The sequence below is a fragment of the Myodes glareolus genome, chromosome 22, assembly GCF_982192425.1.
Source record: "Myodes glareolus chromosome 22, mMyoGla1.1, whole genome shotgun sequence".
In the NCBI taxonomy this organism is placed as follows: domain Eukaryota; kingdom Metazoa; phylum Chordata; class Mammalia; order Rodentia; family Cricetidae; genus Myodes; species Myodes glareolus.
The window spans coordinates 769927-785149 of NC_142047.1; the positions used below are offsets into that span (position 1 = coordinate 769927).

Genomic DNA, 15223 nt, shown 5'->3' on the forward strand with positions numbered 1-15223 from the left:
TCAACATCACTTCATGATAAAGGACTTAGAGAGATCATGGATACAAGGAACATATCTAAACATAACAAAAGCAATATACAGAAAACTGAAAACTCATAGCAATTCCACTAAAATCAGGACCAAGACTGGGCTGTCTACTCTCTCCATATCTATTCAACATAGTTCTTGAAGTTTTGGCTAGAATAATAAGACAACAAAAGGAGAACAAGGAGGGTTAAATTGAAAAAAAAAGAAGTCAACTTTCATTATTTGCAGATGATATAATAGTATATATAAGTGACCCAAAAAATTCTACCAGGGAACTCTTACTGACAAATAACTTCTGTAATGTGGCAGGAAACAAGATCAATTAAAAAAAAACAGTAGCCTTTCTATATACAAATGATAAAAAAGCTGAGAAATAAATCAGAGAACATCACTTTTCACAATAGCCACAGATAACATAAAATATCTTGGGGAAAACACTAACAAAAGAAGTGAAAGACCCATTTGACAAGAACTTTAAGTCTTTGAAGAAAGAAATTGAAGAAGATATCAGAAAATGGAAAGATCTCCATGTTCTTGAATATGCAGGATCAACATAATAAAAATGGCAATCCTACTAAAATCAATCTATAGATTCAATTCAATCCCCATCAAAATCAAAACACAATTCTACATAGACCTTGAAAGAACAATAAGCAACGTCATATGTCCCAGGAGAGCCAAAACAATCCTGTACAATAAAGGAACTTCTGCACAAATCACCATCCCTGACATCAAGCTCTATTACAGAGCTATAGTGTGAAAAACAGCTGGGTGCTGACATAAAAACAGAGAGGTTGAACAATAGAATTGAATTGAAGACCTGAATATTAATCCACATGCTTATGAATACCTGATTTTTGACAAAGAAGCTAAAACTATACAATGGAAAAGAGTGAATCTTCAACAAATGGTGCTGGCATAACTGGATGTGAACATGAAGAAGAATGAAAATAGATCTATTTTTATCCCCATGCACAAAATTCAAATCCAAATGGATTAAAGACCTCAATATAAATTTGACCACACTGAACCTGGCAAAGAAAAAGTGGGAAGTAGCCTTCAATGCAAGGGCACCGGAGAGCATTTCCGAAATATAACCCTGAGACAGTAGCACAGACACTGAGAGCAAAATAAATAAATAGGACCTTCTGAAACTGAGAAGGTTCTGTAAAGAAAAGGACATAGTCGATAAGACAAAAAGGCAGCCTAATGAATGGGAAAAGATTTTCACCAACCCCATATCAGACAAAAGACTGATCTCCAACATATAAAAAGAACTCAAGAAATTAGAGATCAAAATTCCAAATAACCCTATTTAAAAAAATGGGGTACAGAGAATTCTCAACAGAAGAAGTTCAAATGGCCAAAACACACTTAAGGAAATATTCAACATCCTTAGTCATCAGGAAAATGCAAATCAAAACAACTCTGAGATACCATCTTACACTTGTCAGAATGGCTAAGATCAAAAACACCAATGATAGCTTATGCTGGAGAGGATGTGAAGTAAGGAGAACACTCACCCATTGCTGGTAGGAATGCAAACTTGTACAAACACCCTGGAAATCAGTATGGTAGTTTCTCAGAAAATTGGGAATTAACCTACCTCAGGATCCAGCAATACCACTCTTGGGCATAAACCCAAAATCTGCTCAATCATATTACAAGGGCATTTCTTCAACTATGTTCTCAGCAGCATCATTTGTAATAGCCAGAACCTGGAGACAACTTAGATGCCCCTCAACCAAAGAATGGATAAAGAAAATGTGGCACATTTACACATTAGAATACTACTCAGCAGTAAAAAACAATGACATCTTGAAACTTGAATGAAAGTGGATGGAATTCAAAAACTCCATCCTGAGTGAGGTACCCAAACCCCAAAAGATGTATATGATATGTACTCACTCATAAGTGGATACTAGCTATGAACAAAGGATATTGAGCCTATAGTTCATGATCCTAGGGAAGCTAAGTAACAAGGTGAACTCTTAGAAAAATATATATAGATCCAACTGGAAAGTCATAATAGACAAGATCGCATGCATGTGGGGGTAGAAGGGAGAGTGGAAGGGAAAGAGGAGGCGAGAAGGGGGAAGGAGAACTCGAGGGAATGGAGTAATTGAGATGGAGGAAGGACAGAGATGAGAGCAAGGAAAGAGGTATCTTGATTGAGGGAGCCATTACGGGCTAACAAGAAATTACTAGAGAAATTCCCAGGAACCCAGAAGGATGACCCCAGCTAAGACCTTAAGCAATAGAGGAGAGAGTACCTGAACTGAGCTCCCAAAATTCAGTTGAAGAGTGGGAGGAATGAGAGTATGAGCAAAGAGTTCGAGACCCTGACGGGTACACCCACTGAAACAGCTCACCAACTCCAGCCAGACAGGGAAGGAACAAGCATAGGTCGAAACTAGTCCCTCTGAATGTGACTGACAGTTGCATGGCTGGGGCAGACTGAGTTGCCACTGGCAGTGGCACCAGGACCCATCCCTACTGTTTGTACTGGATTTTGGGGAACTTATTCTCTTTGGATGAATATCATGCTCAGACCAGATATAGTTGGGAGGGCCTTGGACCTTCCCCAAAGCAATGTGACTTACCCTCTCTGTGTAGTGGATTGGGGGCAGTGGAGTAAATGGGGCACAAGTGGAGGTAATGGGAAGAGGGAAGGCAATGGGAACTTGGATTTATATGTATAATAAAGAAGATAGCTTGTTCTTTTTTGAAAAATAAAATAATGAAAAAAAATTAAAAAGAAAACATTCCTATCACTCAGCTTATTTGTTCTCCCCTGCTTCAGTCCCTGACTTACCATTGCCTATGGTATTCAGTGTGATTCATATCCATGTGAAACAACCCCATGAAGACTTTCAATTCAATAAACATCCATCCCCATACATGAAGCACTTCAACAACCATTTTCATTGTCCAGTAGTGAAGCAACTAAATTAATAATGTATCCTATGGGGAAATTCTTTCCCAGAACTGATGGCATTCTTTTATCTTGTAAATTATGGTACCTATCAAGACCACCTAAATATGTCAGAACAAATCAATGAGCAAATCCGCAATTAGAAGTCCATTACCTCCTTTCAGATACCATTAGTTATACTTAGAAACAAAAAGCTGCTTACTGAGAACATTTTTTGCTTAGCATTTAAAAACAAAGCCCATGATATATCTAATATCAGATCTTGTAGGTCTAGAACCTTTGAGATTCTCGAGATAGTTGTGAAATTTCATGAATACTAGTGGCATTAAACTGAAATTTTTCTTAAGATTACAAGAAAACAAGATCAAAGCATGTCACCAAAAACTATATGTAGATATGACTATGGAATCCCAAAGGCTATCTGCAACATTACATGGTAAGGTCATAACATGTATTAGTGCGAGGATACCGGTTTTGAAGCCAGTTAGATTTTGTTCTCATTCCAAAGCATTGATTATTATCTATGGGACCCTGGGAAGAACATGCACATTTTCTAAGACATATCTCTACCAGCTAAGTAAGAAGGACATAATATAGCATGGCTGCCATGACCCAGCAGTGCCAACTACAACTGAAGTTTAGACTCAATAACATGGCTCTTATCATCTTCATTAGTAGAGTGCAGAGATTCCATCTAGGAGGAAGTTTTCTTCATGTTTCTCTACCAACACAGAACTCCCTAAAGATCTGGTTAACAAAAAGCATAGCCTTAACTCAGACAGGAATGTTTTTTGAGAGGAACAGTATCAACGCAGTATCTGTCATTTTACAATAGAGCTCTAAGAATCTATTTTTTTAACTCAGTCAATATGCATTTTATAAGTCATTTCAACGTATTTACTGGCAGTACTTTGAAGTAGTTTGCTAGGCTGGGGCTCAAGGGGGGGGAACCTAAAATTTTATACTTTTATCTGGGTCATTTAGCATTTAGGGAGTCAGTTTCTGTTCCCTAAAGTTGAACTCCTCTTTGCATATAAGTACAGACAGACCAGGTCTAGTTCACATGAGTTTCACGAGGTCCATTAGTACAGTTAGCTTTGAAGAATGGTGGAGTGTCTGATGTTCAGGCTTTGTGTTACTGAATGGATACTGGAGGAGGAAGCTTAATAATTTTCACTAGTAGGTTCAAATTACCCCCACCCCGCTTTTCCCAGTACATATTTATTTAGCTGTTTCTTATTGAGGGAAGCAACTGCAGTATTTTAGGTTATGTGGTTTTGTATTAAGTAGCTAGGATTGAGTTTCAAACCTGGTTTTGTGATATTTTGGATCATAGGAATTAAGGGGAAATTTTAATTTGAGTACACACAGTGTCTTCACTGATAATCAGCAATGCCCAGCACGAAGCTTTGCTCCAACTCCTTATTGAGCTGATATATGCTACTAAAGGCTCTTGAACACAGTTAGTTATTATTTAAAAGCAATTCTCCTGGATACTGAACATTTTGGAGCCAATGAGAGAACCTGCTCTTCCTGTAAACTGAAAGCCAAGCCTATTTGCATGACACCAGGACAATTCATTACAAAGTTTGTTTGATTCTAGGAAGCTGATACAAAGGAATCACCATCCTTGGCAATTACCTTGGCTCAAATGGCTACTTCCCACATATAGGTGTCTGTGCACCTACTGAGGTACCTGCTGAGGACTCATGGTGTTGGCTCCACATACTTTAGCTTCACTAGTTCCCAACTTTTGGGTTGAATTTGGTTGAATTAGACAACTTTTGAGCTCTATTTTTAAGTGGAACTAGATGACAGGGTCAGACAGTCATATTTGAGGAAAGAGGATATTTCTCATAATGGTATAGAGTGTCAGATTCTGGCTCTAATAGATTCTATGTACATGCAATTTTATCATCTACCAGTTTATGGGTATTATATCAAAGTAGTTATCATCTCCTTTCATTCTTGGGAGTGACCTTGCTTGGCTAGTAAATTATAAGGGCATTAGTTTTTCCTACAAACAGGCAAATGAAAACCAGGTGTCTGAGTCTGATTCATGTGCCAGAATAAATGTTTAAAAGAAAGCATCAGAATTTATGTGTACCTTTGGGTATGTGTATACATGCATATGGTGGGGAAGAAGGGAAAAGGCTGTGAGTGCTAAAGGTAAATATTTAATAACCAATGTTTTGTGGAGGTCACTGGAGAGAGTGACCAACTGGAAAGAGACATACAGTCAATTCTATGAGCCTGTGGTAGCTGGCAGTAGCACTATTAGTGAAGAAACTGAACTTAGCATGGCTTTGAACACCTTTTTGTCATGTTTCCCTTTTATAGTGTTCATTCATTACTTTGGTAAAGATAAATTTTGCATATATGCTATACACACAGATGCTTCCTTTATATATATATATATATATATATATATATATATATATATATATATATAATGTGATAGATAATATTGTCAACTTGCTAGGATCTAGAATCAACTAGGGGAATCACCCAAGAAACAAACCTCTAAACATGTCTGAGTGAGATTATTTAGGTTAACAGAAGTGAGAAATCCCATCCTAAGTGTGGGTAGCATCATCCCATTGGATGGGGTCCCTGACTGAAGAAAAAGGAGAAAGCAAGTTGAGTGCTGATGCTCATCTCTCTTTGCTTTCTGACTATAGGCACAATGTGATCAGTGGATTCAAGTTCCTGCTGCCATGTCTTCCCTATCATGCTGGGCTGCATTCTCAAACTCTGAACCAAAATAAACCCTATTGTCAAATATTTTATCACAGTAACAAGATAAGTAACTAACAAAGAAACAAACTTATCTGTGTCTATGTGACAATCCTAATTACAATTTTCTTCATTTTGTACAAATACAGGGGAAACACTGTTAAACATACTGAATGTAGTGGTCTCACTGATTGGACTGTTGGGGCTCCAGGGGACAAGAGAGACCTAAGAGTAGGCTATTTAATTTGCTTCTGATCTCCACGATTTGCATACTTAGAATAAAACATCACCACTACAGTGGTGAGACAGATGTAAAATAGAAATTTTGAAATGAGTTGAGGGTTAGAGGAGAAAGTAAGATCTAACTTTGAACATAGAGAAAAAAATGTAACATTTCAAACAACGAGAAAGATGAGATGAGATAACAGAGTGTGAGGTACTGTGCATGGAACTGACTTTTCCCTCTAGATCAAGGGGCTTCTTTCAAGAGTGGAGGGAGATGAGGAAGAAACAGTCCATACTTTTGTTTATTGAATGCAGCTCTCACTAGTCACATAGCAACTCAATACAAACAGCCCAGCAATGGGTAGGCCATTAACTCTTGTTCTCATCAATGGAAACACAACATTAATAGTGAAGAGTAAAGGAAATGAGTAAAAAGTTCAGTGTTTCCTCCATCTGTGAAGTGAAGAGGCGCTTACCAACCCCAGGACAAGTCCTGAGGGAAACTAAGGTCACTAACTCCTGTGCTTCCAAAAGGGAAGTGCATGACCCTTTTCTGTAAGTGCCAGACCCCTTTCTTCCAGTGGCTTCCATGTGGTCACACAAGTCTTCGGACTGGGTTACTGTGAACTATTAAGTTCTTCTAAAGGCCTGAGAGAGGAATCATACCTTCTGTGAGTACTGAAGTAGTTCCTTGAAGCCCTTTCCTTGTGACTTAGTTACTGTCCATAGAAGAATGTGACTTGCATACAGTTTTGGCTTCATTTTTCTGTAGTTTCTGTCAAAACTCTGGGTCTTGAGAGTGGGAACTCAGCATCAGGGGATCTCAGTGTTCATTCTGAAGGAAGCTGTCCATGTGTGAACATTCTCTGAGGAAGCTCATCTTTGCCGGGCCACTGCTGATTGAGGGAGTTGATTTGTCTTTTAGAGCTTTAATGATTAGATAATTGCTTTAGCTTGGAATCCTAGATCAAAATGAATAGTACCCCCCAAATTCAAACAACTCAAAACAAGAGAGAATTTGAGAATAAAGAATTAATTCATCCTACTTCTAGGTCCCTGCATATATAATGTCCCTGTGCAGGTCTCCAGATGGTAGTTGGGATCCTTGGCTTGCTCTCCACTTGGGTACCTGGCTAGGTGGCAGGGGAAATAAAATTCCCTTCCTAGGAAGAAGTAGCTTGCTTTTATTTCTTGGAGTTATTAATCCGTAGAATAGCCACTTCTTTCTCCACAGCTAGGATTTGAACCGTAATTATTAAAAAGCAATTAGAGCATTCAGAAATCCTGACTTAGTCTGTGATTTTGTGGTAAGTTGTTTACTCTTTATTTGCTTCCACCCTTCCATGTCCCATTCTGGAAGCACCTCATGGTGGTGGACTGGGTTGTTGTCCAAGATCATGGAAAAGAGCAGCTTTGAGGGGCCAAAGAGACAAAGGAAAACAAACCAAAGAAAACAGTGATACAGTTTGTCTTCAATGGCTGGGCCCCAGGCAGCAAGTGGCTCTTCCTCTGTGGTATGTCTCTCACCAGTGGTGGTCTTCATAGTGCTAGCTGTTGTTTTCCGCCGTGAGATATTTCAGGGCAGCAAAGCCGTAGCGTCGAGACATGTCTTGTTGAAACTCTTCCTTCAGGGTTTTGAGACATATGCGGTATTGCTTGTTGGAACGGAACTTAGTGATGTCGAAACTGGGGGCATGGGGCATGTGGATCATGTAGGCATTGGGCAACACGATGAACTCATACTCCTGGAAGGAGGAAGACAAGGTAGTGAGAGATCTTGCAAGTGCCTTGGGTTATATATGACTTTGAATCAAGAGACTGGAGAATAACACTAGAAAGGGGGCACACTAGCTACAGAGTAACTTGTTTCAGAACCATGCCCATGAACTTGTACAAATATCGGAGTCATCTAAACTTTGGTTTGCTCATCTACACAGTGAGAGTGAGAAAATCTATCTTGAGAGACGATTATGAGTGTTTTACTTTCTTAATTCCCTGGAATGGGTAAAATTGTGCATTATGAATACCACAGGCAAATAGAGGAGAGTATATGGTTCGTTTGCAAAAGCGCCGTGAAAGAGTTTAAAACAAAGGCAAATAAGGCCTTGGTGATGGGAAAAATAAACTTTGCTTTAAATGTTCTCCACACAACATTTCTGCTCCCAGAAATACCACTGTTCTATCTAGGAACAGCAAAGGCAGGCCAAAGCTCATGATCTGTAAACAGTTATGTTGGTTATGACATGGGTATCAACGGATGGATATCAAGCTTTGTTTTGTTTAATGAGGACACTATTCCACAACCTTCTCCCAACACCAATAGTTCTCAGTCACCTAGCATGGCTCAGACTCAATGGAACAAGTGTTTCATGGATAGCCATCACTAACCTAACTTAGTGTTCCCAGATTTTGGAGTACTCTTGCTGAGAAATATTAACACTGTGGCAAAAAGGAGAAGCCTAAGAAGAGTATGAATAGTGGGATTCAAGGGATCCAAGTATCCCCCTAACTTAACCAGAGCAGTTTTGTGCCTCTGTGCTCAACACAGGGATGACAAACCACAGCCTTTCTTGTAGCTGTCTGAAGTGGTACTGAAATCCAGCCATGCACATTTATTTAGAGGCCATCTATGGAGGATAAATAATTCTTGATCTGAGCAGGTGCAAGGTAGATTTGCAGGTCCCACACCATCTGGTCTTTTGCAGAAAGTGTGCAGTACCTAGGCTTCACTTATTTAAATTCTGCAGACTTCTGAAGTATATGTTTGTTAAGTATTGTATAAATGAATGAAGGTTTTCAAGATTAAACACAATCTAAAAGTCACTGCTGTTTTAATTGAAGGGTTGAATAATTAACCACATTTTAGTGGCCTGTTTTGTGCTATTTACAGTGACACAATTATACAATTTGAAGGCCAAGTCATCCAGTGCTTGCCTTCCTTACTGGATGGAGGGGTAAGATGATACATTGCAGGAGACTCACATTTGCCTAATCCTGGCCAGGAACCCAATTCTCATGTGCAAGAACAAAAGTTTGAGGTTTAAAGCCTAGAAAATCAGATTCATGTTCTCATTTTTAGTCCCTGACCACATCCTGTTCCTCTGAAGTTTGTTTTTAATCTTCTGTTCTCCAAGGTTCTCTTTCAGTTCTAATATCTGTACCGGTCTCCTTCCCTGAATAATAGCAGTAAGTTGCTCTGTTCCTACCTGTGCATCCAGTTCCATGATGTGAGCCACTTTGTTCCAGCCAAAGCCCACAAATCTTCGATCGTACTCAGGGCAGTCTTGTCTCACAACAACATATGGTTCAAAATCAGCCTCCCACTCAACCCGGTAAGGCATGGTGGCAGTCCGCCACTTGGCAAAGTTTGTGGGTGCATGGCCTTTAGTCCAGACGTGATACCTGGGAAATACAGAGATTGGCCAAGGAATGAAAGGATGGAAGCTGAGCTTTTCCCAACCCTGGTGGTGTGGAAGAAGAAGAAATGCATTTTGATATGTTTTTCCTAGTGGGATGTACCATGTCCCTGCAAAACCTTCATTCAAATTCAAACCTTTAACAGGAAACAGGACCTTTACAGGCACAGTTAAGTTAAAATTAGGGTGGGACTTAATCTTATGTCCCTTTATGAGAGGGACATTTGGACGCACAGATACAGTGAGACTAACGTGCAGATCAAACAGAGCTTAGAATAACAGATCCATCAAAACATAAGGGGGTATCAAGGATTGCTGGCAATCACCAGCAAAAAGGCAGAAAGGAACAATGAAGGTGTCCTTCCTAGAGCTTTGGAAAACAACTTCTGACTCACAAAATTGTTAAATAATAATCAACTGTTGTGTTAAGTCACCTATTTTGTAGTGTTTTGTTACAGGAGCCCCAGGAAATTAATGCAGTTTCTCAGAGTTATCTGTCACTACAGAGAAGACTTCATAGAAATGTCAGTGAACTTTCACACACTTGGCACCATGGAATCTATATCTGATAATTCCCACCAGGGACCACTGGTGATCTGGTGATTCTGCTTGATCCTCAATGATGGGGCAGAGAGTTGGATACCCTCTGTTTATATTATATTCTGTGGCAAGAGTGGATTTTTATAGATATAAAGCTTATTAAGCAGGTGCTTCTGTACTAACAAAAATTGAGATTGCCTAGGTAGGTCTGATATGACTCATGATTCTTCAGATATGGAAGGAAGAGAAGAATCATGTTGTGAGCTCTTTATGAAGTCAGGGTGTGAAGAGCAAGGAACTAGGAGCTAATGAGGATATACATCCAAAAGCTAGTAAAGATGAGACCTTATCCTGTGGTATGAAGGGAGGAAATCCTACCAGTATCTAACGAACAGAAAGAGGAGCATGTCGCATTGGAGGAGACCTGTATTTCTTCAGACATCTGCTTTCCATCCAGTGATACTGTGGGCAGAGAGTTGGCTACTCAGTGCAAGCTGACAGACAGTGAGGCTGAGTCTTTACTGCTTTACAGTGTTGTGTTTATGGAATTTGCTATCTGGTGATGAGAAATGACCACATGACAAACAGAAAATTGTATTAGTTACAAATTTACTATGTATTGGGATTATTTTAAATGCTCTAGATACATATTGTTTTAAATTCAAAAAATGTATCCAATGTTGGGTTGCAAATATTAACAAAGCCCAGGTAGCCTAGCCTCAAGGCCATCATCTGTGCCACTGTCCTCAACACTCATACAAAAGGAGAAAGAGCAGGGGGTTGAGGATAATTAGGATTCTGTTTGCACTCTATGCCCACGAATTTACCACATTCCTTCTTAGGTTCCCAACTCATCTCAAAAAATTTCCTTTCAGCTCTAAGATCCAAAACTCTCTCCTTTCATATCACTAGATTGATGCTCTGTTCTTATTTGTGTGCCCAGTTTCATTATGTGAGAGAGTGCACTGTGAAAGAGTGGATGGATAATCTAAAACTTGAGAGGTGTCTGAGAGGTGAGTGGGTAGGATTTTGTCACTGTTAAGTTGTGGGGAAGGAAGATGTAGGGAGTAAAATAAAGTCACAGTAGTGGCAACAAAATCAGAAAGAAGTTAGAAAACATGGTACCCTGGTGTATTGGTTAGTTTTGTGTGTCAATGTGTCATAAGCTAGACTTATCATGAAGGAACCTCACTTGAGGAAATGCCTCCCTCAGGTCCAGATATAAGGAATTCCTCAATTAGTGATCAATGGAGGAGGGCCCAACCCTTTGAGGGTGGTGCCATACCTGGGCTGCTGAGGCTGGGTTCTATAAGAAAGTAGGCTAAGCAAGTCATGATAAGCAAGCCATTAAGAAGTACCCCTCTATGACCTCTGCAGCAGCTTCTGCCTCCATGATGCTGCCTTGTATGAGTTCCTGTCCTGACTTCCTTCAGTGATGAATAGCAATGTTGAAGTGTAAGCCAAATAAACCTTTTCCTCCTCAACTTTCCTTTTGTGATGATGTTTTGTCATAGCAATAGAAACCCTAACTAAGACACCAGGGATAGATGGAAAAGCTTTGTGAAATGAAAGTAAGGGTGAGATCCAATAGCTTAGTTGTAGGAGAGAGGAATACAGATAATTAATATCTCTAATCTAGAAACATCTATGTAAAGCTAGCATGTCTGAGAGAATAAATGCCCCAAGATAGGTTGCATTTGCAGTGGCTGATGTGGGATGTCCTTCTGCATATGTGTTGCTTTTATTGGTTGATGAATAAATCTGTTTTGGCCAAAGATTTAGCAGAGTAAAGTCAGGTAGGAAATATGAATAGAGATATATAGAGGGTAGGTGGAGTCAAGGAGACACCATGTAGCTACCAAAGGAGAAAGATGCCAGAAACTTACAAGTAAGCCATAGTCTCATGGTGCTATACATATTAATAGAAATAGGTTAATTTAAGATATAAAAGCTAGGTAGGAATACTCCTAAGCCATTGGTCAAATAATGTTGTAATTAATATAGTTTCTGTGTGATTATTTGGGTTCAGGGGGCCAGAAAGCAATAGGGCAGTCAGTCTCTGTTAACAAGTGGCAGGACTGAAACTCTTTCCTAAGTCTTTGTTTCATCAAAGAGGATGAACTTCTTCTAAACCTTCATTAAACCATACAGCAAATTCAATGTTTTGCTGGGTAGGAAGGACAGGCTAAGAAAAGGCAGAAACTTAAGCTTCAGTTTCATCAATGCAGCAATTTTCACTAAAGTCAGATGTGAGAGAAAGAGATAGAGAGAGGGGGGGAAGGAAGAGAAAGACAAAGGAACTGGTACTTTAATGGATGAAGTTAAACTTTCGTTATTTGCAGACGATATGATAGTGTACATAAGCAACCCCAAAAACTCTACCAAAGAACTCCAACAGCTGATAAATACCTTCAATGAAGTGGCAGAATACAAGATCAGCTCATAAAAATCAGTAGCCCTCCTATACAGAAAGGATAAAGAAGCAGAGAGGGAAAACAGAGAAACATCACCTTTCACGATAGCCACAAATAGCATAAAGTATCTTGGGGTAATGATGTAGGAGGGTCATCTGTCTATGTGTTACTTTCATTGGTTAATAAAGAAATTGCCTTGGCTTTTTGATAAGGCAGAATTTAGATAGGTGGAGTAGACTGAACAGAATGCTGGGAGAAAGAAAGCAGAGGCAGGCAGACGCCATGAAGCTCTGGCCTGAGATGGACGTAGGTTAGAATCTTCCTGGAGAGCCACGATCCCATGGTGATATACAGATTACTAGATATGGGTTAACTCAAGATGTGAGAGTTAGTCAAGAAGAGGTTAGATATAATGGGCCAGGCAATGTTTAAATGAATACAGTTTCTTTGCAATTATTTCGGGTAAAGTTAGCCGGGTGGCAGAACACAGCCCATTTTTCCCCCCACGGTAACACTAACCAAGGAAGTGAAAGATCTATTTGACAAGAACTTTAAGGCATTGAAGAAAGAAATTGAAGAGGATACCCAAAAATGGAAGGATCTCCCATGCTCTTGGATTGGGAGGATCAACATAGTAAAAGGAAATCTATAGATTCAATGCAATCACCATCAAAATCCCAACAAAATTCTTCACACATCTTGAGAGAACAATAATCAACTTTATATGGAAAAACAAGAAACCCAGGATAGCCAAAGCAATCCTATACAATAAAGGAACTTCTAGAGGCATTACCATCCCTGACCTCAAACTCTATTACAGAGCTACAGTAATGAAAACAGCTTGGTATTGGCATAAAAACAGAGACACTGACCAATGGAATTGAATTGAAGACCTGGATACTAATCCACAAACCTATGAACACCTGATTTTTGACAAAGAAGCTAAAATTATACAACGGAAGAAAGAAAGCATTTTTTTTTGAGAAACGTTGTTGTTTAATGGTAAAGCTTAGCACACTCCAGCACCAGGACTGGCATGGAATTCAAGCAGCAGGGACGGCTGGGTGACCCCATGGAGCCTCATATGGCAAGAGGATGAGGAAGGCAACCATCAAACAGAAGAGCCCATGGCCTCAGACAGGGCAAAGCCCAGAATGGCATAGGAGAAGAGCTGTTGCTTGAGAGATGGGTTCCGGGCACAGACAATAATCAAGCTACCAAACACTGTTCCAATGCCAGCCCCGGGTCCAGCCACACCAACTGTGGCAGCCCCAGCACCAATAAACTTGGCAGCTGTGTCAATGGCCATGGAAACAACACTGGTCTAGAATTCCCGTCTGGCCACCTGGAGTAGGGAGCTGTTGCAGGAAGGCTGTTTAACCTGTTTAGATGGGGCCTCTGGTCTATTCAAGAGGGAAGCAGACACAGGCCTGATTAGACCCCTGGTGCAGAAGCAGATCAGAACTGAAGTAACAAGCAGTGCCTTGGTGGTCTGCATTTTTCAATCTGCACTCCCACTTCCCTGCAGCCCCTGCTCGGCCCACGGCACTCTCGCTGCTCAGGTTACTGACTCTGAAAGAAAGCATCTTTAACAAATGGTGCTGGCATAACTGGATGTCATCCTGTAGAAGAATGAGAATAGATTCATATCTATCATCATGCACAAAACTCAAGTCCAAATGGATTAAAAACCTCAATATAAATATGACCACACTTAACCTGTTTAGAAGAAAAAGTGAGAAGTAGCCTGCAATATATGGGCACAGAAGACCACTGCCTACGTATAACGTCAGTAGCACAGGCAATAGGACCAACAATGAACAAATGGGACCTCCTGAAACTGAGAAGCTTCTGTAAAGCAAAGGACACTGTCATTAAGACAAAAAGGCAACCTAGTGATTGGGAGAAGATCTTCACCAACTGCACATCAGACAAAGGTCTGATCTCCAAAATACATAAAGAACTCAAGAAGTTAAAATTCTTAATGACACAATTAAAAATGGGTACTGAACTGAACAGAGAATTCTCAACAGAAGAAGTTCAAATAGCCAAAAGATACTTAAGGACATGTTTAACTTCCTTAGCTATCAGGGAAATGCAAATCAAAACAACTTTGAGATACCATCTTACATCTGTCAGAATGGCTAAAATCAGAAACACCAATGATAAACTACGCTGGAGTGGATGTGGAGTAAGGGGAACACTCATCCATTACTGGTGGGAATACAAACTCATGCAACTACTTTGGAAATCAGTGTGGCGGTGTCTCAGAAAATTGGGAGTCTACCTACCTCAGGACCCAGCAATACCACTCTTGGGAATATACCCAAGAGATGCTCAATCATACTTCAAAAGCATTTGTCCAACTATGTTCATAACAGCATTATTTGTAATAGCCAGAACCTGGAAACAACCTAGATGTCCCTCAATGGAAGAATGGATAAAGAAAGTGTGGCACATCTACACACTAGAGTACTACTCAGCAGTAAAAAACAATGACATCTTGAATTTTGCATGCAAATTATGGAAACAGAAAACACTATCCTGAGTGAGTTAACCCAGACTCAAAAATACAAATATGGTATATAGTCATTCATTAGTGGATTCTAGTCATAAACAATGGACTATAATTCATGATCCTAGAAAAGCTATGTAATAAGGTGAACCCAAAGAAAAACATATACAGATACTCCTGTAAATTAGAAGCAGACAAGGTCACCAGGCAAAGGTTGGAAGCATAGGGGTAGGGAGAAAGGTAGAGAGTAGGGAGAATGGGAGGGTCTCAGTGAGGGATTGTACATATTGGGTTGCCCTGTGGGAAAGTCTGTGTAGGGATTGTCTTGATTGCCTTAATTAATATGGAAGACCTTCCCTAAATGTGGGTGTTACCTACTGGTAATAGCCAGACCTGGAAGAAGGAAAGCTTTTTG

At 39.9% G+C, this 15223-nt stretch overlaps 1 protein-coding gene and 1 pseudogene across 9 annotated transcripts in view; both read right to left on the reverse strand.

Annotated features, from left to right (window-relative positions):
- Positions 1 to 6207: 6207 nt before the first annotated feature.
- The window catches only part of Large1 (LARGE xylosyl- and glucuronyltransferase 1), a 439219-nt gene continuing 430203 nt past the window's right edge, over positions 6208 to 15223 (reverse strand). For all 9 annotated transcript variants that reach the window (XM_048438254.3, XM_087900594.1, XM_048438256.3 and 6 more), the window contains 2 exons: positions 9130 to 9325; positions 6208 to 7668 (listed from right to left, as the gene is read on the reverse strand). In XM_048438254.3, coding sequence (XP_048294211.3) covers positions 7471 to 7668; positions 9130 to 9325 — 394 coding nt within the window. In that variant the 3' untranslated portion in view covers positions 6208 to 7470. The remainder of the gene's footprint in view (positions 7669 to 9129; positions 9326 to 15223) is intronic.
- Positions 13337 to 13845, reverse strand: LOC148118378 (ATP synthase F(0) complex subunit C1, mitochondrial pseudogene; annotated as a pseudogene).